The 21261-nt window shown below is 53.4% G+C and overlaps 1 protein-coding gene across 5 annotated transcripts in view; it reads right to left on the bottom strand.

Moving 5' to 3' along the window:
- RPS6KA2 (ribosomal protein S6 kinase A2) overlaps window positions 1-21261 on the bottom strand; it is a 279876-nt gene that overhangs the window by 17371 nt on the left and 241244 nt on the right. For all 5 annotated transcript variants that reach the window (XR_006267302.1, XM_043457442.1, XM_043457444.1 and 2 more), the window contains exons 12-14: window positions 18074-18176; window positions 11238-11368; window positions 10200-10325 (exon numbers count right to left, since the gene is read on the bottom strand). Coding sequence is in view for 4 of the 5 variants with exons in the window: in XM_043457442.1 (XP_043313377.1) it covers window positions 10200-10325; window positions 11238-11368; window positions 18074-18176 (360 nt within the window). In the remaining variant the exon portion in view is untranslated. The remainder of the gene's footprint in view (window positions 1-10199; window positions 10326-11237; window positions 11369-18073; window positions 18177-21261) is intronic.

Genomic DNA, 21261 nt, shown 5'->3' on the forward strand with positions numbered 1-21261 from the left:
TTTCCTGCGATTGTTTGCAGAAAGCTCAGGAGGGACGGACAGAGAGGCGTGAGGACTGGTCCCTGTCCCTAAGGGCAGAGCCCAGGTCTGTGGGGGACGGCACAGCCTGGTGTCGGGGGTTGAGAACACTGTTCGGAAGCCTCCAGGAAGGAACTTCTTCTCCGTGGGGGTCCGTTTCTTGGGATGGCTACTGTGGGACTGGCTTCTCCTTCAAGCGAGCCCTGGTCAATTGAGTCCCTTATTTTGAGAACAATGCTGCTTTATAATCTTCCTTATGCAACAAAAGCAAGGGAGGAATAGTCAGTAAACATGTTCACATGCAAGGCCTCCCTTCTCTGTGCAGATGCTCAGATGGAGAGGACGGACCAGACAGGTGGGGAGGACCAGAGGGTCTGTCCTCACCTGGAGCAGACGCCAGCCAGGGGTCAGCGCCCAGCGAGGCTGGCAAACCAGAGTCTCCAGGCACTGCTGTCTGAGCAGCTCTGTGCTTCCACAGCCCACGGAGCAAGTCCAGCCCCAACAAAGGATGCAGAGGACGTGATTCTCCTTAGCAGGGGACGTGCACAGGTGGTATCAGCACGCCTTATTCCTGCTGGCTGAAGGCGGGGACGAGACTGGTCCAGACACCACCAACACCCACACGCTTGTTCCTCTTCCTTTGGGCCTCTGCATTGCCCCGTCTTCCTCTTCCTCACCTCTGTCCAGCACGGGCTCCCCTCCCGGACACCGCAGAACACAGGGCTTTGAGGTGCCCAAGACGGGGGGACGCCCAGGCCTGCCGCAAGCCCCCCCCCAGGTGGTGTGTTTCCTCTGACTCGTCGAGAGGATTAATACCGTATTTGAAAAGAGACTAGCAGAGCGTGGAGTCCCTTGTAAAACTGAACAGATACCTTCTCTTGTTCAATTAACTTAAACAAATGACACAGAGAAAGGGTTCCAAGTTTTCCTGCCGGAAAAAATTAAATTTCCATGCCAATCAGTTTTCCTTCTAAAAATAGGCTCTATTCACGTCAGCCATCTGTCTTAATTCTACTGCTTTTCTGGTTGACAAATTACATACGCAGCATGAAAACGCGCCCAGAAACGCGGTGTAATTGTCAGCCGTCTGTTGTGAATACAAATGGGGTGGACAGTCAGTCCGGCTTCAGCCCCGAGTGTGTCGGCCACACTGCACTAGAATTATAAATCGGGTGACGCCGACTCCAGCACAGTTCCAAGGATGGCGCTTTATTTCTACCTGACTCTATTGCTATTTTAGGAACACATGAATCTGCTCCTGAAAGGACGTCCAGCTGTGCTGCCCTTCGGGACAGCGTGGCCACGGCGGCTGACGTCCACTCGGAACCGCATGAGCCTCGCAGACACACGGGAGGAAATGGACAAGCGGCGCCTTGGGTGAGAGGAGCCGGTGTCCGTGCGTCTGCAGATGAAACGGGCCAACAGGAGGGGCTGCAGCCACAGAGGGCTCCCTTCGTTTCGGATTCATCAGCCATATCCCCGTCTGGCTCTGGGCTCTGGTTCTGTGATCAGTAAAGACCTACCTGGCTGGACTGTGAGTTTCCCTGAGAACAGGTTTGCTTTTGCCTGGAACCTAGCACTGTGTCTGCCCGGGAAAAAGAGTTAATACAGAACTGTGAAAAATGAATGAAAGTAACTGGTTACTGAACAGAAGGGTTCAGTAAGGAAACGCGTGCAGAAGGAAATGCGATCTAGAGATAAGAAGTCTTGGGTGGACCATTCATCCTGCCCACTCTAACAATAAACACACCAAAGGAAGGGATGCAGCGATTCTGAATTTGAAGAAAAGCCCCTGATTGATCTCTCTCTCTCTCCCTTGTGGTCACACCACGTGGCTTGTGGAATCTTAACTCCTTGACAAGGGGTTGCACCCAGGCCCTAGCAGTGAAGCCGAGTCCTAACCATTGGGCCACCAGGGAACTTCTGGTACTTTTCTCTCTCTCCCCATCCATCCTCATCCCCATACCACCAAGCATCATGACGGGGTGTGGACAGGAGACAAGCTGGGAGGCATGCTGGGGTTCTAAGAGCCCCGAAATAAGCACTGCAGGCCAGGGGGATGGGGACAGGAGGGGACCACATCGTGGTCAGAGGGACTGATGCCCAGCGTGGGGAGCAGGGTTCTGGGTTTATGGAGGAGTGCTGCCCCCCGGGAGTGGGCTAAGGATGGGGTGAGGAGGGGCCGGAGGAGTTCTGGGAACAGGGTGGTGCGGGCCTGCTGGCCACTGCAAGGATCTGGGCTCCACCTGAGTGAGAACAAGACCCAGGTTCCCCCTCAGTCAGTCTCTCCCATCAGGAAGCTTCCACAAGCTCTGACCCATCTCCATCAGAGGCCGACAGAGTGAAAAACCATAATCACAGAAAACTAGCCAATCTGATCACAGGACCACAGTCTTGTCTGACTCAGTGAAACTATGAGCCATGCCGTGTGGGGCCACCCAAGACGGACGGGTTGTGGTGGCGAGGTCTGACAGAATGTGGTCCACTGGACAAGGGAATGCAAACCACTTCAGTATTCTTGCCTTGAGAACCCCATGAACAGTATGGAAAGGCAAAAAGATACGATGCTGAAAGAGGAATTCCCCAGGTCGGTAGATGCCCAATATGCTACTGGAGATCAGTGGAGAAATAACTCCAGAAAGAATGAAGGGATGGAGCCAAAGCAAAAACAACACCCAGTTGTGGATACTACTGGTGATGGAAGCAGGGTTCAATGCTATAAAGAGCAATATTGCATAGGAACCTGGAATGTTAGGTCCCTGAATCAAAGTAAATTGGAAGTGGTGAAACAGGAGATGGCAAGAGTGAACATCAACATTTTAGGAATCAATGAACTTAAATGGACTGGAATGGGTGAATTTAACTCAGATGACCAATATAGCTACTACTGTGGGCAAGAATCCCTTAGAAGAAATGGAGTACCCATCATGGTAAACAAAAGAGTCCAAAATACAGTACTTGGATGCAATCTCAAAAACGACAGAATGATCTCTGTTCATTTCTAAGGCAAACCTTTCAATATCATGGTAATCCAAGTTTATGCCCCAACCACTAATGCTGAAGAAGCTGAAGTTGAATGGTTCTGTGAAGACCTACACTACCTTCTAGAACTAACACCAGAAAAAGATGTCCTTTTCATCACAGGGGACTGGAATGCAAAAGTAGGAAGTCAGGAGATACCTGGAGTAACAGGCAAGTTTGACCTTGGAGGACAAAGTGAAGCAGGACAAAGGCTAACAGAGTTTTGCCAAGAGAACGCACTGGTCATAGCAAACACCCTCTTCCAACAACACAAGAGATGACTCTAAACATGGACATCACCAGATGGTCAACACCGAAATCAGATTGATTATACTGTTTGCAACCAAAGATGGAGAAGCTCTATATAGTCAGCATAAACAAGACTGGGAGCTGACTGTGGCTCAGATCATGAACTCCTTATTGCCAAATTCAGACTTAAATTGAAGAAAGTAAGGAAAACCACTAGACCATTTAGGTATGACCTAAATCAAATCCCTTATAATTATGTGGAAGTAACAAATAGATTGAAGGGATTAGATTTGACAGACTGCCTGAAGAACTATGGATGGAGGTTCTTGATATTGTATAAGAGGCAGTGATCAAGACCATCCCCAAGAAAAAGAAATGCAAAAAAGCAAAATGGCTGTCTGAGGAGGCCTTACAAATAGCTGAGAAAAGAGAAGCGAGAGGCAAAGGAGAAAAGGAAAGATATTCCCATTTGAATGCAGAGTTCCAAAGAATAGCCAGGAGAGATAAGAAAGCCTTCCTCAGGGATCAATGCAAAGAAATAGAGGGAAACAATAGAATGGGGAAGACTAGAGATCTCTTCAAGAAAATTAGATATCAAGGGAACATTTCATGCCAAAATGAGTTTGATAAAGGACAGAAATGGTATGGACCTAACAGAAGCAGAAGATATTAAGAAGAGGTGGCAAGAATACATAGAAGAACTATACAAAAAAGATCTTCATGACCCAGATAACCACGACGGTGTGATCACTCACCTAGAGCCAGATATCCTGGAATGTGAAGTCAAGTGGGCCTTAGGAAGCATCACTATGAACAAAGCTAGTGGAGGTGATGGAATTCCAGCTGAACTATTTCAAGTCCTAAAATATGATGCCGTGAAAGTGCTGCACTCAATATACCAGCAAATCTGGAAAACTCAGCAGTGGCCACAGGACTGGAAAAGGTCAGTTTTCATTCCAATCACAAAGAAAGGCAATGCCAAAGAATGTTCAAACTACCACACAATTGCACTCATCTCAGACACTACTAGCAAAGTAATGCTCAAAATTCTCCAAGCAAAGCTTCAATAGTATGTGAGCAGAAAACTTCACATGTTCAAGCTGGATTTAGAAAAGGCAGAGGAACCCGAGATCAAATTGCCAACATCCTCTAGATCATTGAAAAAGCAAGAGAGTTCCAGAAAACCATCTACTTCTGCTTTATTGACTATGCCAAAGCCTTTGACTGTGTGGATCACAATAAACTGTGGAAAATTCTGAAAGAGATGGGAATACCAGACCACCTGACCTGCCTCCTGAGAAATCTGTATGCAGGTCAAGAAGCAACAGTTAGAACCGGCCATGGAACAACAGCCTAGTTCCAAATTGGGAAAGGAGTACGTCAAGGTTGTATATTGTCACCCTGCTTATTTAACTTATATGCAGAGTACATCATGAGAAATGCCAGGTTGGATGAAGCACAAGCTGGAATCAAGATTACTGGGAGAAATATCAATAACCTCAGATATGCAGATGACACCACCCTTATGGCAGAAAGTGAAGAAGAACTAAAGAGCCTCTTGATGAAAGTGAAAGAGGATAGTGAAGAAGTTGGCTTAAAGCTCAACATTCAGAAAACTAAGATCATAGCATACGGTGCCATCACTTCATGGCAAATAGATGGGGAAACAATGGAAACAGACTTTATTTTTTTGGGCTTCAAAATCATTGCAGATGGTGACTGCAGCTATGAAATTAAAAGACGCTTGCTCCTTGGAAGAAAAGATGTGTAACAAACTTAGACAACATATTAAAAAGCAAAGATATTACTTTGCCAACAAAGGTCCATCTAGTCAAGGCTATAGTTTTTCCAGTAGTCATGTATGGATGTGAGAGTTGGACCCTAAAGAAAGCTGAGCACAGAAGAATTGATGCTTTTTAACTGTGGTGTTGGATAAGACTCTTGAGAGTCCTTTGGACAGAAAGGAAATCAAATCAGTCCATCCTAAAGGAAATCCGTCCTGAATATTCATTGGAAGGACTGATGCTGAAGCTGAAACTCCAATCCTTTGGCCACATGATTCAAATAACTGACTCATTGGAAAAGACCCTGATGCTGGGAAAGATTGAGGGCGGGAGGAGAAGGGATGACAGAGGATGAGATGGTTGGATGGCATCACTGACCAAATGGACATGAGTTTGAGTAAACTCCCGGAGTTGGTGATGGACGGGGAACCTAGCGTGCTGCAGTCCATGGGGTCACAAAGATTCGGACACGACTGAGTGACTGAACTGAGCTGAACTGAGTGAGGAAACCACTGCGGAGTCAGGGGGACCATGAACAAACTGGCCCAGACTAGAATACGCACCTGGTAATGTCAAGCCACAAAGACCTAAAACTGAAATAAAAGCGAAACTGCATGGAATTTTTACAAAGTGCGTGCAGAACCTCTCATGAAATAAGAACATGGATTATCTTGTCCTTTCAGACACACCTGTCCCCTTTGAATCCTACCCATTCATAGTTACCTTCTGCAGTTCATGACTGATTCCATTTCAATCTTATTTTAAATGAAAGGTGCATTAACGCTTTCGCATCTATGCAGTTTGTGTGTTGGGTTATTTCAAAGTCTTACACAATTTCATCTCCTCCCACTAGCCTCTGGGGCTGGCTGTGAACACAAAGGTGGGCCTGAGTCTCACGTCAGACTCCCATGAGAATAGCTCTGAGGTCTCAGAAAGCAGGGCACATCTGTTCACTATGATGTGCCTGAGAGAACGTCGCGGTTCTTTCCCTTCAGCCATCCTAGCCTGAGGTAGGTGCATGGGGGGACACCCCCCAAGATGAACCTGAGGTGGGGGTCAGCGTTGTGTCCTCCCAGGTCGGGCTCTCCCGGCGGGGGATCCCGGCACCTGGTGGGTTTTGCCTCAGTGGCGGGCAGGGACCACGCCTAGGGACCAGACTCTGGTTGTTCAGTCGCCAGGTTGTGTCCGGCTCTTTGCGACCCCAAGGCCTGCAGCACGCCAGACTCCCCCGTCCTCCATTCTCTCCCAGAGCCACTGAGTCGCTATTCCATGTGGTCTCACTAACTCAGGACCCGAGTATAAAAATGCAGCTGAGAACAAGTGCAAACCCAGCACTCTTGTTTCCGGGGCATATACCCGGGTAGGTTGGTTTCAGTATATTGGTATAAAGCCCTAGAACTGAAATTGCAGTTTAACTTAAATGGCAGTTAATGTGATGACAGAGTAGTTTCAATACCAAAGTAGGTATTTATGAGGCTGAGATAAACTTAAAGCAAAACACAGTGACATTTCCAGGAATGTGAGAGCCACTGTGAGTTGTACCCTGAGCTCGGAGGCTGCTGGTTCAGAACTGGCCCCGAGGCCCCTCAGAGGGGCCGCACCCGGCCCGGGCTCAGTCACAGCGAGGGGGTGTCCTGCCCTGCACGAAGCGTGCTCCTGGTGCACGGCCGCCCAGCTACCAGGACAGTAAGCAGGGGCTCCGCAGAGAAGGAAACTGCCCTCATCTCCAGACACCAGCTGCCGGATTTGTCTACCTCACACTCCTTTATCTTTGTGCTTTAGGCTGGGGTTCCCAACCTCGGCACGCCTGACCTTGGAGGCTGAGTCTCTGGGGCACCGGGGGGGCTGTCCTGTGTGGGATTTGGGGCAACACCCTGACCTCTGGGCACCACACACCAGGAGCGGCTCCTGCCCCGGGGCGTGTTCCTCCTGGGGGTAGAACCACCCCGGTGTGATGGCCTCAGGCAAGGCCCGTGTATTCCGCCCACAGCCCTTCTGTCCGGGGACCGCGGTCTCCTCCTGCGGCTCTGCACCCAGAGCGGACGTTCCCGCCCCCTCCCTGAAGGCCACTGAGGACACGACTGGATGGTCTCCGAATGAAACCGACCCAGTCTCCGTCCAAGAGTCTGCAGCGCGGGGTCTGCACACCGCGGTGGCCTAGAGAGGCGACGCTGGAGATCAACAGGGAGAGTGCGGAGCTGGGATCCGCTCGCAGCCGAGTCGGGGGTCCGCGTCACATCCGGGAACACGAGGAGCCGGCAGCTTCTGGGCTTCTCCATCAATAAGTGCGGCGCTGCTGCCCGTGAGGTCAGCGGAGCACAGAAGAGCCAACACATGCGTCCGTTGAGTTCTTCCCGGACACGCCGGAGAGGGAACAGAGCGGGGAGCCGCAGGGGGGCCGGGCAGCTTTGGGAGCAGATGGGCTCGTCCTAAACGCTCCCTGCCGCGGGACTTCCGCTCTCTGCCATGGGACTCCCGCCGGCTTTCGTCTCGGAAGGAAATCCCAACGGGGCGTCTGCCCCCAGATGGAGGAGCCGACGCTCGGTGAGCAGGTAACCGTGCCCCAAGGCAGCCGAGGGTCCCGGGCGCGCGTCTCACTGGCAGGCGCCCCTCCCTCCTCGCCTAATCCGAGCAAGTTCCCTACGGCGAACCACGACCCTCCAGGGGCTCGGAGACCATGAGGGCGGTCCCTGCGACGCCCACCTGCCCTGAATGTCCAGGGAACCCCTAGGATTCGACTTCAAGGGACTTCAGCTTCAGCTTGGACTCCCACCATCAGCTGCAGCCACAGTTCCCGGCTTCAATGCCCAAGAAACGGGCTGGAATCTCCGGAAATGCCAATCGTGGGGTCCGATCTTTGGGGATGAAGTTAGGAGCCAGTTGCTGATAAAGCTGAATTCAGACGGTGTCTTTTGGTAAGAGCTGGATACGGGGACGCTGGGGAAAAGACACCGTTGCCTTTGTCCGCGGGGGCTCATTTTCAGAAACCTCCCGTGTCAGGCTGCGCTCTGGAAGGGCACCAGTGTCGGGCGCCTTTGAACAATAGACACGTTTCTCCGCTCTCAGCGGAAGCCTCGATTGTCTCTAGCACTGCTGCTGGCCACCCAACACACTGTCCAGAGAAATTCTGTGATGGATGAGCCACGCAGAAAGAATTTAAGAAGCGCCTGCAGGCTTACGAAGCACGTGAAATATGTTTAAAACTGAAGTCCTCTCGTCGACGCAGGACTTGGGTCTCCTCTCCCCCATCGGCTCATCTGGACATGGGAACAGCATCGTTCGAGATCCCATTAAATCCTCCCGAGGACAAGGAAAACTGAAACTCCTCATTGAGCCAAACCCCGAAACACATCAGACCGACATGTGGGGTGACCCCACTGCAGCCGCAACCCCACCCGCCCAGGGACTTAAAATCCTGCGATACTTCCTTCCATCAACTGCTCCTCGATGTGGTCAAGACGCTGGGCAGGCTGACGACCACAGACCCACGGAATGCACAGACTGAGGCTTCCTCCAATGTAAACACGCTGTTTTGTTTGAGGAATTCAAGATATATTTGTCACAAAGCCATAAATTCCCAGCCCCAGTTAAACCAAGGGACCTGTGATGCTTGGGGCTGGTGTCTTCGCCAGGGCTGAGTGTGTCCTCGGGGTGCGAGGCACTGGGAAGATGTCCCACTGGACACAAGGAGTACCTGTTCCCAGCAGTGGCCAAGGAGCTGGGGGTGGGGCGGGATGAGGCCACGGCATCGCAGCCATCGCTTCGAACAATCTTCTCGGAGCTCAGGGGATCACAGGGGCTGGAACAACTCCTCTCACCCCACTGCCTGCTGCACAGGCTCCATCTGTCCCCAGAGGCTCCTTGAAGAGCAGGGGACGGTCACGTGCGCCATCCTGGGATAAGCCAGGGTGCCCTGATCGCCACGACACCATCGGCTGGACCTGGGTCCTCAAGCGTCTCCTGGCCAGCTGAGTGGGCAAGTGGTGAACAGACCAGCTCTCACCCTCATGGAGGGAGAATGCACATGTCATGCTTTTCGCAAAAGTTAGATTATGACTTTAGCAGAAAGTTTTAGCTTTCACCCACATTTTTGTTGTTCAGTTGCTTGTTCATGTCTGACTCCTTGTGACCCCATGGACTGCAGCACACCGGGCTTCCCTGTCCTTCACTAATTCTTGGAGTTTGCTCAAACTCATGTCCATCAAGTCGGTGATGCCATCCAACCATCTCATCCTCTGTCGTCCCCTTTTCCTCTTGTCTTCAATCTCCCAGCATCAGGATCTTTTCCAGTGAGTCGGCTCTTTGCATCAGGTGGCTAAAATATTGGAGCTTCAGCTTCAGCATTAGTCCTTCCAATGAACACCCAGGACTGATCTCCTTTAGGATGGACTGGTTCGATCTCCTTGCAGTCCAAGGGACTCTCAAGAGTCTTCTACAACACCACAGTTCAAAAGCATCAATTTTTCGGCGCTCAGCTTTCTTTATGGTCCAACTCTCACATCCACACACGACTACTGGAAAAAGCATAGCTTTGACTGTCCACATTTTACCAACCAGAAAATGCAAGAAACTGATATTTTGGATTTCCAGATCAAATATTGAATTTAGCAACAATTACAGAAGCAAAAGGCAGGATGGAGAGAGTGCCAAACTGGGTGGTAGACAGTCGTCACTGTTTACTGGGCCTGATGTTGAGAGTAAAACTGCCAGCTCTCTGCTGAAGCTTTTGCAAATGTTACAAAATATCTGCGTCTGTTTATCTCCGATTTAAGTTTGGTGATGGTAGCTTCCTTCCTCATCCCCCGCCCCTTCCTCCCTTCCTTCCCTAGGTGCACTGCCCATCTCCCAACTCTCTATTTTCTAAAATCCCGAGCACCCAAAGCTTCTGTCCCAGTGTTTCAGGTGGAAAGTTACTAAAGGCGCTCAGTACCTGCCTACCCGTTGCCTGGAGAAGAACAGACTCATGATTTGCGAAATAGCTTTTTAAGAAGTGACCTGATATCACGGGAAACGGAACTGCCCACATCAGAGCCTGGACAGAGACGCCTGAGAGGATGTTCACGAAGCCGGATGTGCCCGCCCCTGGGCCGGCGGATGCAGACGCGCGCTCGGGCGCCCTGCTCTTACCTTCACGGCGTACTCGGCGTCCGTGGCTTTGTGCACGCAGCGCTTGCACACGGAGTAGGAACCCACCCCGATGTCCTCCTTGATGTCGTAGCCGTCAGTGAAGTGGATGTTGTTCCCGTGTAGCTGCTGCGGAGACAGCGGCAGAGAGCGGGGTCGGGGGCTCCGGTTCCCGTGCTCCGAACACGGGCGCTCAGGGGGCTCCAGCCTGCGCACACGGGGACGCCGAGGCCAGGCGGGCGCGGCGGCCTCCGACCACGGTCACAGGGCTGGTTGGCGGTGGTTCCGGATCGCAACCCCAGCGGCCCCATCTTTCGGGTCAGGCCCCTGGGTCGGCCGCCCTGCCTGCTTTCCCCAAAGGGCCCAGGGAGCGAGGATCCGGAGGGGAGAGGTAAGACGCCCTGAGACACAGGCGGCGGCTCTGGTGCTTGTGTCCAGAGCGGGGTCTGGATGCCAACGTCTGATGGAAATCCCACCCCCTGACGCCCCTCCCCATCCCCACCTGCTGCCTCAGGGTGTAGACAAAGTCACCCATTACGGTGACACGGCCACAGCGCTCTGCTTTAGACAAGCTGTGTTTTCCCAAAGGGCCTTGGGGAGAGGAACGTGGCCTTCCAAGGCCATCCAGCGCACCCAGACTCGGTTCCTAAAGGGGAAGCAGTCCTGATGCCGTGACAGTCTGTACAGTGCTCACCTTCATGCCGTGCAGACCTCCTTTATAAGAACGGCACTTTCACTGACCCCCCGAAACTACATTTCATGATGGCAATTGGCGCCCACAAACCCAACTGCTCTCTTGGGGTGCCTCCTTGACTCTGCACAGGAGACCCCCAGTGTGAGCCCTGCTGGGCTCTGACCCCAGACACAGCACGGTGACATTCTCCCAGGACTCCTTCTGTCTTAGGATGAATGTGGGGCGTCCACCACGGTGGACACTTGGGACCCTGGGGAGGTGGGGGAGTGAACCAAGGGGCTCTACAGGGGCCCTGCATGATGGGGGCCACCTGGACGCGGGGGGCCGCCTGGACGGTGGCAGGTTACCTGCACGATGGGGTGAACTGTGGCTTTGTGCAGATCTTGCTGTGAGGGCTCCTGGACCAGGGTGGAGGCCACGAAACTGAATCCTCTAAACAGATGATGGGCGTTGGCGCTGGGGGGGACGCCGGGTGAGTCTGCAGGTAACAAGCAGAGAATCAGCCTTCCAGGGGAGCTGAGCCACGACGCGGTGCAGAAACCCTGTGGTGTGTGTGCACGTGTGTGAGCTGTGTGTGTGCACACGTGCAGCTGTGTGGGTGAGTGTGTGTAGGTGTGAGGTGTGTGTGCACAGGGGTGTGTGTGTCTCAGACGAGGAGGTAAAACTGAGATCAGAGAGGCCGAGCTGTAAGAAACCACACTTAATTTTGTGGCTCAGCTGGTAAAGAATCCGCCTGCGATGTGGGAGACCCGGGTTTGATCCCTGGGTTGGGAAGATCCCCTGGAGAAGGGGGGACCCCACTCCAGTATTCTGGCCTGGAGAATTCCATACAGTCCATGGGGTCACAAAGAGTTGGACACGACTGAGTGACTTTCACTTTCACTACAGCAAAAATACTCAGAACAAAAACTTCAGGATGATCATTGATAACAAAGTATTCGATATTCATTCTGAGCCACAGCCCTTTGCCCTGCCCGCTCCAGACGGAGCCCAGAGCCACCAGCGACCTCGGGGTGAGCTGTCACTGTGGGTAGGGCCCAGGAGGCCACACACTGAGTGTCTCGGTTCAGCAGAACTGGGCACAGGGATGCAGGCCCAGCAGGGTGACCCTTCTGTCCCCCGAGGATCCCAAGGGGCCCGCCCGCAGCACGCAGGGCGCTCTGCTCCCAGACCCTCAGGGAGCCCTTCAGCGCTGACCCCTCTAAGCTCTGGGCATTTGCTCGAAAGCTTGACTGCTGCTGAGATGGGTCCTGTTTCAAGTTCACCATTAAGGAAAACAAAAGTATAAAAGACCGGCAGAGAGAAAAGATCTGCATTATATATAACAGACAAAACTTTCTATTATGCAAAAAGCTCCTGGAGACCAGTGAGAAAAGGGGGAAAGGCCCAGAAGAAAAATGGGGGAGGGAACGGACGACGCTCCTACCTGAAAAGGTCGCTCAGTCCCTCTAATGGGGGCATGGTAACCGGGGTAACATGCTGCCTGACAGATCGGCAAAAGCTAACCAGGCATGTGCGGGTTTGGTCAGGGCTGGCTCTGCAGTGGTGGGTGGGAGCCCAAGTCGGCAGAATCTTTGCAAGGCTGACGTGGAGTGTCTACCTAAGCATAAATCCACCTGCCTTCTGAAGAGCAGCAGTGATTCTCCTATCCCACAGAATTACTTTAAGGTGATTAGAAACAAATGTAGAAAACGCTGGTCTTAGCAACATTTGTAACAGCAAAAAAAATCCTGGAGACAACCTGGATATTTATCATCAAGGAAACCACGCTGCATCCATGTTGTGTAACTGTTGCTGCAGCCAATGAAGCTGTGTCCACATCATCAGGACGCTTGGTCCGGGTGCAGGTGACACTAGTAAGACCAAGAGGCCCAGGATGAGACACAGCCGTGTCAACTAACAAAACAGCTGGTCAAGTGGAAGAAGAGAAAATGCGCTGTACAGCATACCCACCGGGAGAAAAAATCAAAAATATGTATCTTAATATATTCTAAAGCACATTACAAAAAGGCCGTAAGCAACATATAATAATATAAGAAGCCCTGTCGGTACACTGGGGTCTCCCCAGGTGGTGCTGGTGGTGAAGACCCCCCTGCCAGTGCAGGAGATGTTGGAGACGTGGGTTTGATTCCTGGGTCGGGAAGATCCCCTGGAGGAGGAAATGGCAACCCACTCCAGTGTTCTTGCCTGGAGAATCCCACTGGTAGAAGAGCCTGGCGGGCTACAGTCTATGGGGTTGCAAAGAGTCGGACAGGACTAAAGCGACCCAGCACGCATGCGTGCGGCACATATGTTATAAATAATAAATTATAATAACATATAAAGTATATAATGTGGATTTAAATTTTTCTTACCATGTATATATGCAAAATTTAAATCTGAATTATCTAGAAAACGCTGGCAAGTGGGACTGGAAAGGCCATAGGAGCGGGCCTTTGCTTTTCTACTTGTTTTCCCTTGGGCTTCCCACGTGGCTCAGTGGTTAAAGAATCCGCCTGCAATGCAGGAGCCGCAGGAGACCTGGGTTTGATCCCTGGGTCAAGAAGATCCCCTGGAGGAAGAAACGGCAACCCACCCCAGCATTTTTGCTTGTAGAATAATGGACAGAGGAGCCTGGCGGACTAGAGTCCATGGGGTCGCACAGAGTTGGACGTGACCTGAGCACGAGCGATTCTCGTGACTTGGTTTGAATACTTTATTTTGACATGGAAACAATATGTAAACTAAGGCTTTCCTGGTGCAGCAGCGGGGTGGGGTGGGGTGGGGTGGGGGGTCAGTTGGAGCAGGGGGTTGGTGGGGGTCAGCTGCTGCAGGAATGTGCATTTTCATCCTGAGCATTTTATTTTGGGGGAAAGGCAACTGGGGTGCTCCTTCCGTACCTGGGAGCTAAACCACGAGCTGCGACCGGGCAGCCCCCACGGCTCTTCCAGGGAGACCTCACAGGGTGACGGGGACTTCGCGGGCTTGGCCCACCCCCTTCAGCACCTCTGACCACGAGGACGCGGGTCTCAGCCCCTGATGTCGACCTGGCAAAGGGCTCCAGAGTCACCTGAGTGACTGAGATTAAAGCTGACTGCACTTGGAAGTAAGGTGCCAACGTGCTAGACTGAAGAAGCTTAATTAAAAAGCCTAAGACTCAGCTGCATAGTTTCTAGCATGTGGAAATTATGCACCGAGACGGCAGAGGCAGCAAGCGCCTCGCAAAGAGGTTTTGTTCCCTGGCCGGATTTGGCTGTTTTTTCCCTGCAGAGAACTCTGGCTTTGAGGTCTGCCTGCTCTTAACAATCCCCCAGGTGACGAGTCCTGCGTGAGGTCTGCACCAAGCGCAGGGGCACAGCATCAGTTCAGCCACCGTCAAGCCCAGAGGTGCAGGTTTGGATGAAGAACTCGAGCCCACGCCAGGATCTAGGGTGAGCCATGTACAGGCTGAGGGCCGAGCAGATACAGGCTCAGTTACAGCAACTGGGAGTCTGTGCGGGCGGGATGTAGCGTCCTGCAAATTTGAACTGATACACCTTCCCGGGTGAATGGAGAAAGTTTGTGGATCAAGTAAGCAAGGACTTCAACCGTCAAAGAGGTGTGAAGCCCGGGGCCATGCCTTCTATCGGGGTGCTTCTTCCTGCTCAGACCCAGGAGAGACCAGCTGAAGTTCACACGGACCTCACGAGAGGTTATCAGCCAGCACTGGTCCGTGCGGCTAGATGTGACCACGCGGTAGGGGCAGCCGTAACGTTTAACGTGTTTTACAATCGGCTGGGGACACCGACTTCTAGCTCAGTACTAAAAGAAGGGCAAACGTGTGAGTCGGAGGAAAGGAAATTTAAAGCTGAGTACAGTCAACCTTCATTGATCCTAGGAGTGACTTCTGACTTGTTTGTTGTGCTTTTAAATCTTAGGCTGGCATCTCCCGTGGGTCAGCAGACTCGGAAGAGCAGCTGGTGTGTCGTCAGGGAAAGTCCACCAGCTTTAGCTGCAGCTTAAGCTAAAAATGAAAGACTTGAAGACCGCGACAAAAAATTCCGATGGTGCGTCCAAGTCTGACACAGGGCATGGATTACCCGCTGCTCCAGGGTTGCACCGCATCTGCTGCCCTTTCACAGTCATGAACTCGAATCACATGCTCAGAACAGTCTGGTTTCTTTTGAGTACAGAGAGTTACTTTTCTATGTCTTGGCATTTCAATTACTACCTCCTCAAAGGCAAATCGGGTCCTTCAGTAAGTACAATTGATCAGAGAAATCCAAATAGTAAGGGGTAAAAAAAGCTATTTCTGGATAGCATTAAAATGCACTGTGTCTATGTTTTCCTTTATCTAATAATAAAATAAACTTGAATTCTCTGCACAAAAGATATATGATGTGCTTTTAAAAAAGCCCGCTAACCACGCAGGCCAACTAGTTTGGGGTTTAAATTCTTCATGGATGATACAAAAAACAAGCACAGGTGAATAATTCAGAGTTGACTGCATTAGCATTTTCTTGCAAGGGAACACAAATCCGGTCTGTATTTCAGGATTTTAAACACAGTTCCAAATGATGGAAACCCTTGGTGAAACTGTGCACCTTTCACGAAGGACCTGGAGGTCCTGAGGGTGCTTGCCACAGGCAGAGTCCTCTGCTGGAGTTAACCCTTTCTGGGTTCCGTGGAGTTTGGGTAAGCCACGGAGGGGGGTGGACGGTGACCTGCTCAGGTGAGCTGGGGGCACAGCCAGGATGGAATCCCCCTTCCTGCTCCATCTTTCCAACCTCTGGGGCTAAAAAGTCCACCTGAGTCTGTGAACTGGGTCAGTGCTGCCAAGAGGAAGGACTGGCCGCCCCTCACCTCCAACACACAGGACTTCCCGAGGACGTTGAGAGCTGGGTGAGCACCCTGCCCTCTTTCCTAGAGGACACCCCCTGGGTCTCCACCTCCTGAGCAGTCATCGAAATCTTGCAGCAGCGACTGATCACCCCCGACCACAACCGCAGGCCTCACTTGGCGGGCTCTGGCCCTGAGGATGGTCTTGGTTTTACCTGGGGGCTGCAGGATCCGAAACAGACCAGTGAGTGTCTGTGCCTCGACTCCCAAACTGATAGCGCCTAGCATCCACTTCCTTTCGGGTCCTGGGGCCTCCTCTGTGGGGGTCCACAGGTGCCTTCCAGGCCCCACGGACAACCCCCGCCCCGCCCCACCTCTGTGTTTGCACAGAGCTCACATCCCAAAAGGGCTCCTCGGTGGTGTGGAAAGCCAAGTGGATTCTCTGTTGTAACGTTATCCACTTGATATGTCGTATTTGATTGTCTATTTATTTCATGATTGTCTTTTAAATCATAGACAATTTCATTCAGTAACAGTGAGAGATGGAGAAGACTCTTGAGAGTCCCTTGGACTGCAAGGAGATCCAACCAGTCCGTCCTAAAGAAGATCAGTCCTGGGTGTTCATTGGAAGGACTGATGCTGAAGCTGAAACTCCAGCACTTTGGTTATCTCATGCAAAGAGTTGACTCATTGGAAAAGACCCTGATGCTGGGAGGGATTGGGGGCAGGAGGAGAAGGGGACGACAGAAGATGAAATGGCTGGAAGGCATCACCAATTCGATGGGCATGAGTTTGAGTAAACTCCGGGAGTTGGTGATGGACAGGGGGGCCTGGCGTGCTGCGATTCATGGGGTCGCAAAGAGTCGGACACGACTGAGCGACTGAACTGAACTGAACAGTGAGAGAGGAGCAGGCAATGGCAACCCCACCCCAGTGTTCCTGCCGGGGAAATCCCGTGGACAGACGGAGCCTGGCGGGCCACAGTCCACGGGGTCGCAAAAGAGTCAAACACGACTGAGCAACAGCAGTGAGCAGAGCGTGGGGAAGCCCATGCACACAGCACGCAGCCCCAGTAGCTGCAACGGGCTGAACGTGTCCCACCCAAGCTCCAGGATAAGGCGCGCTCAGGCGCTCAGTCGTGTCCGACTCTGCGGCCCTGCAGACTGTGGCCTGCCAGGCTATTTGGAGTGGCTGCCATTTCCTCCTCCAGGGGATCTTCCTGACCCCGGGATCAAACCCGTGTCTCCTGCATCACAGACGGATTCTTTGCCACTGAGCCACTTGAAGGGTGGGCACAGTCTCCAGAAGGGGCTTGTTACGTTTTTTTTAAGACAAAACCACCATGCTTCACCGTGATGAACTGGACTGTGTCCCACAGAATTCCCCTGCTGGAGGCCAGAGTGACTGTACTGGGAGAAGGGGTCTTGAGGGTGTAAGTGAGGTCATAAGGGTGGGGCTCTGATTCAACAGACTGCTGTCTTTATCAGAGGAGGAGGACCCCAGGGACCTCTGTCTCTCTCTTCTCGGATACAGAGTGAGGCCACGTGAAGACACAGAGAGAAGGCAGCCGTCTGCAACCCAGGATAGGGCTCTCATGGGAAACCAAGATGAATTTCTGTAGTTGAAGCTGCCCAGTCTGCGGTATTTCACTATGGCCACCTGGGCAGACAAAGACAATCATCGTATTTAAAAAAAGTCAACACACGCGCAGTCGCTCAGGCCCTTCCGACTCCCTGCGACCCCACGGGCTGTAGCCCACCAGGCTCCTCTGTCCATGGGATTTCCCAGGCAGAATATTGGAGTGGCTTGCCATTAATATCACAGAATGACAACTTTTAAAGGGAGCTGACCAGTTCTGACTGACTTTGGTAGAGCTTAGGAGTAATTCAGGATGCATCGTGGAAGCTAAACTCGCGAGTCCATCTGCTGAGCTACAGGAGCTGACGCAACGTTTCAAACAGCTGTTTGGTTCTTTGCACGAATAAGATCAACAGTTCATGCATTTACAGACTTGGCTGACAGCCTCCCTCTTCCCATAAAACCGCTAATTAGATGGGACTTTCATTGCCTCGAGCTTCTTTTCTCGAACGTGCCAGGGTGAGTCCCTGGAATCGGCACCTCAGGCCAAGAGGGAGCAGAAGGAGCAGGAGCACCGGGGAGATTCCAGGCCAGGCGTCCCCCGGGGGTAACGGAGAGGTGGTTCCACCACATTCGCCTTTACGATGAGCAGAGAGACGAGCACATCAAGCAGACCTGAGGGTGACTGCCCCTGGACGCGCCCTTGAACGTGGGGCCCTCTGACTCCGGGGTGCCTGGCCCCACCTGGCAGAGCTAGAGGACCCCCTGTGGGAAAGTAGCCCAGGCCACCCACCCTGCCCGCACACACCTGTGGGCGTCCTCGCCGTGAACTCGGGGTCGAAGTGGAAGGTGTCCTCCGGCCGGCCCACCGCTGGCTTGAAGGGCGGCTTGATCTCCTTTCTGTACAGCTTCTGCAGGGACGGCAGGATGGGGCGGGGGCTGAGGGTCGGCGGGGCTGGGGGGATGCAGGGGAGGGGCCACCTGTGCCCCCCCCGGGCACCAAGCCTCTCCCCCAGCTCTGACACATGCAGGAGCACCCCGAAAACACGTTACGCTGAGGACAGACAGAGCCACATCGTCCACAAGGAGCCTGGGGGCCGTGGCTCCAGGGCAAAGGCTTTGGGGACATCTAAACACTGATTTTAGCCCGACAGTTTCAATCATTTCTGCGCAGTAGAATCTGCTTCAAGCAGCATCTGACAGGTCAGTCACATCCGCCACCCCCCCCCCCCACCAGGTACCAGCAGGAAGAGCCCTGCTCCTCTGCATCGTCCCCCCACGACTGGGAGCCAGCAGCTCAGATGCCCCCGGCTGCCAGGACACCGACCCCATCCGCGTCCCCCTCACCCGCACCACAGGGTCTGTGCACGTCCCGGGACACCTATTCCGGCTGCTCCCGGATTCAGGCCTCCAGACCCCTCTGTTCAAGTCCAGGGGCTAAGTCGGGCTTTTCCATTGATATACACTTTTCTGCACACTTGAACAGGCCCTCGGAGCACCTGTCAGAGAGCCAGCCACTTCTGGGGTCTGACAGTCTCACGGTGACTGCCTTGGACAGGGTTCAAGGGCACCCCCTCACGTACGTTCTTCCAAGCCTGACTCCTCGCTGATTGCTTTTAAGGAGCAACACAAAGGCGTTCAGAGCCGGGCAGGACATGCGACGGATGATGCTGAGGTGTGGGGGGAGGTGGGGGGCAGCCCCAGGGCCCGGGATGCCTGTCTGAGAAGGGAGGTGGGCGCCAGAACGGCAGGGCCTGGTGATGCCAGGTGTGGGCCAGGGGTTCCACCCAGGCGATTTGGGAATGGGAGGCCTGGGTTCAGTCAGATCGCCCTGGGAACAGGCAGCAGGTGGTGTCAATCGTGGGGAGACGTGCACCCCCGCGGCAGGGCATGGAAACCAGGAGAGGGTCTGGCTGCAATCTGCCAGCACACGTTCTCCCAAGCCTGCCTCACTGGCGGGCCCCCCAGGCCCCGGCTGGGAACACGGGGCCCTTCCCGGGGCTCCAGCCTGTGGCCCTTCCATAGGCTCCACCAGGCCTATGACAGGTGGGTCTGCAAACAGATGCAGCGGCCTGTCTGGGTTGCTCCCAGTCTCTCAGGAACTCGAGAAAGCAGATTTCACCACCGATTTTACAGACGAGAAAACTGAAGCTATAATAGGTTAGGTACGACCCCCTCCAGGGTCAAGGGTGACAGAGGCACAGGCGGGGGGTGGGCCTGGGTCTCGAGACTCTTCCCGCCTCAGCGGGGACCCCGCCAGACCACACCCTGCAGAAGGTGCCGCCTGCACAGACGCGCGGACCGCTGACCGCTGGGCTCCCCTTGGGTTTAGGGCGGCCTTGGCCGCGTGTGCACACGTGGACCTGGGGTGTGCACTCGGGAGCCCTCGGAGGAGGAAAAGTGAGCTAATCCAGCCTCCCATTACTTGGTCGTTTAAAGCCCTGGGTGAAGAGATTTCATTAGGAATTGAGTTACTGGACTGATGTTGAAGCTGAAACTCCAATACTTTGGTCACCTGATGTGGAGAGCTGACTCATTTGAAAAGACCCTGATGCTGGGAAAGATTGGGGGCAGGAGAAGGGACGACAGAGGATGAGGTGGTTGGATGGCATCACTGACTCGATGGACATGGGTCTGGGTAAACTCTGGGAGTTGGTGATGGACAGGGAGGCCTGGCGTGCTGCGGTTCATGGGGTCGCAAAGAGTCAGACACGACTGAGTGACTGAACTGAACTGCACTGAACTGGTAATCCTTTCCAGAAATGGAAAGATGCCGCTTTCTGTGCTGACGCAACGGGTGTGTGTGTGTGCACGCAGGCACTTCCCTGACGCAGGCACTGGTCAGGGGAAGTCTAATACGCAGGGCGAGCTCCGCACTCTGGTTAAAACACGAGCCATTACCAAGCCTGTCGGCCTCCCAGCCTGGCCCCCCAGACACCGGCCGTTCTCCCTGGGGTGTCTGCGCTGGGCCAGTCACCAAATATTTGTCCTCCTGCTACTTCCCAGAGGATGGGTAGGGGCGGGGAGGGAGGGACCTCCAGCAGAGCCCATCTCCTGCTTCCACGATGAGGGGGCATTGTTTACACAAGAGATTTCCGGGAAAGAGAACCACACGCATAGTGGCCAGGGGCGGGAGGGGGTTCCGGTAGCTGAAACGGGTGATGGGGTTAAAGGCACGGATCTCCAGTTTACAACGGATAAGTCCTGGGGAGGTTCTGTACCGCATGCTGACTATAGATCAGAAGACTGGTGCATGTTTGAAAGTTGCTGAAAGAGGAGATCCTGAGAGTTCTCATCCAAAGGAGAAAACATGCCAACTATGTGTGGCGACAGATTTCAACTAGGCTTATTGTGGTGATCACATCACAATACATACAAAGAGCAAATTATTATGTCGTAATGCCGAAACTAATACGTGTCAACTGTATCTCAGTAAACACACACACAGAACAGGTCATCATTTCATCCGAAGGAGATCTCTTGCATCTGGAGGCTGAAGCCCAACCGTTTCGGCTCCTCCCCTCACTCAACACTGAGGCCAAGTCTTCACCCGCCTCCACTGGGAGCCGGGAGGTGGTCCTGGCCAGGAGGCTGACCCCTTGGGAGGAGACACAGACCCCCACTTGCAAGTCCTCACGTATAAGGAGGCGAGCTCATTGCAATCAGACGGTCCCCCAGCAGTGAGCTGTTGGGGCTTCGTCCGGGTGGAGAGCAGCGCGTATTTTAAGTTGAAACATTGAGTGATAACTCGGGGATCCAGAGAGGGCACGGCACCCGGGGGCCCCCGCTCTGGGACGGTGCTCGGCCCACACTTGCCCCTGCTCTGCCCGGGGCAGAATCCCAACTCCAGTGCCCACCGCGCCGGTCCCAGAAGTGGGTGTGCAGCCTGTGCACCCTCAGCCTTCACGCGGCAGCGTGTGCAAGCGTGGCCGTGCTTCCGTGCACTTTCCGAACGGCCTCTGTAAGCCTGTGCGTCAGCTGCGGAGAGCCCGACTG

The sequence above is a fragment of the Cervus canadensis genome, chromosome 33 (assembly GCF_019320065.1).
Source record: "Cervus canadensis isolate Bull #8, Minnesota chromosome 33, ASM1932006v1, whole genome shotgun sequence".
Classification (NCBI taxonomy): Eukaryota; Metazoa; Chordata; class Mammalia; order Artiodactyla; family Cervidae; genus Cervus; species Cervus canadensis.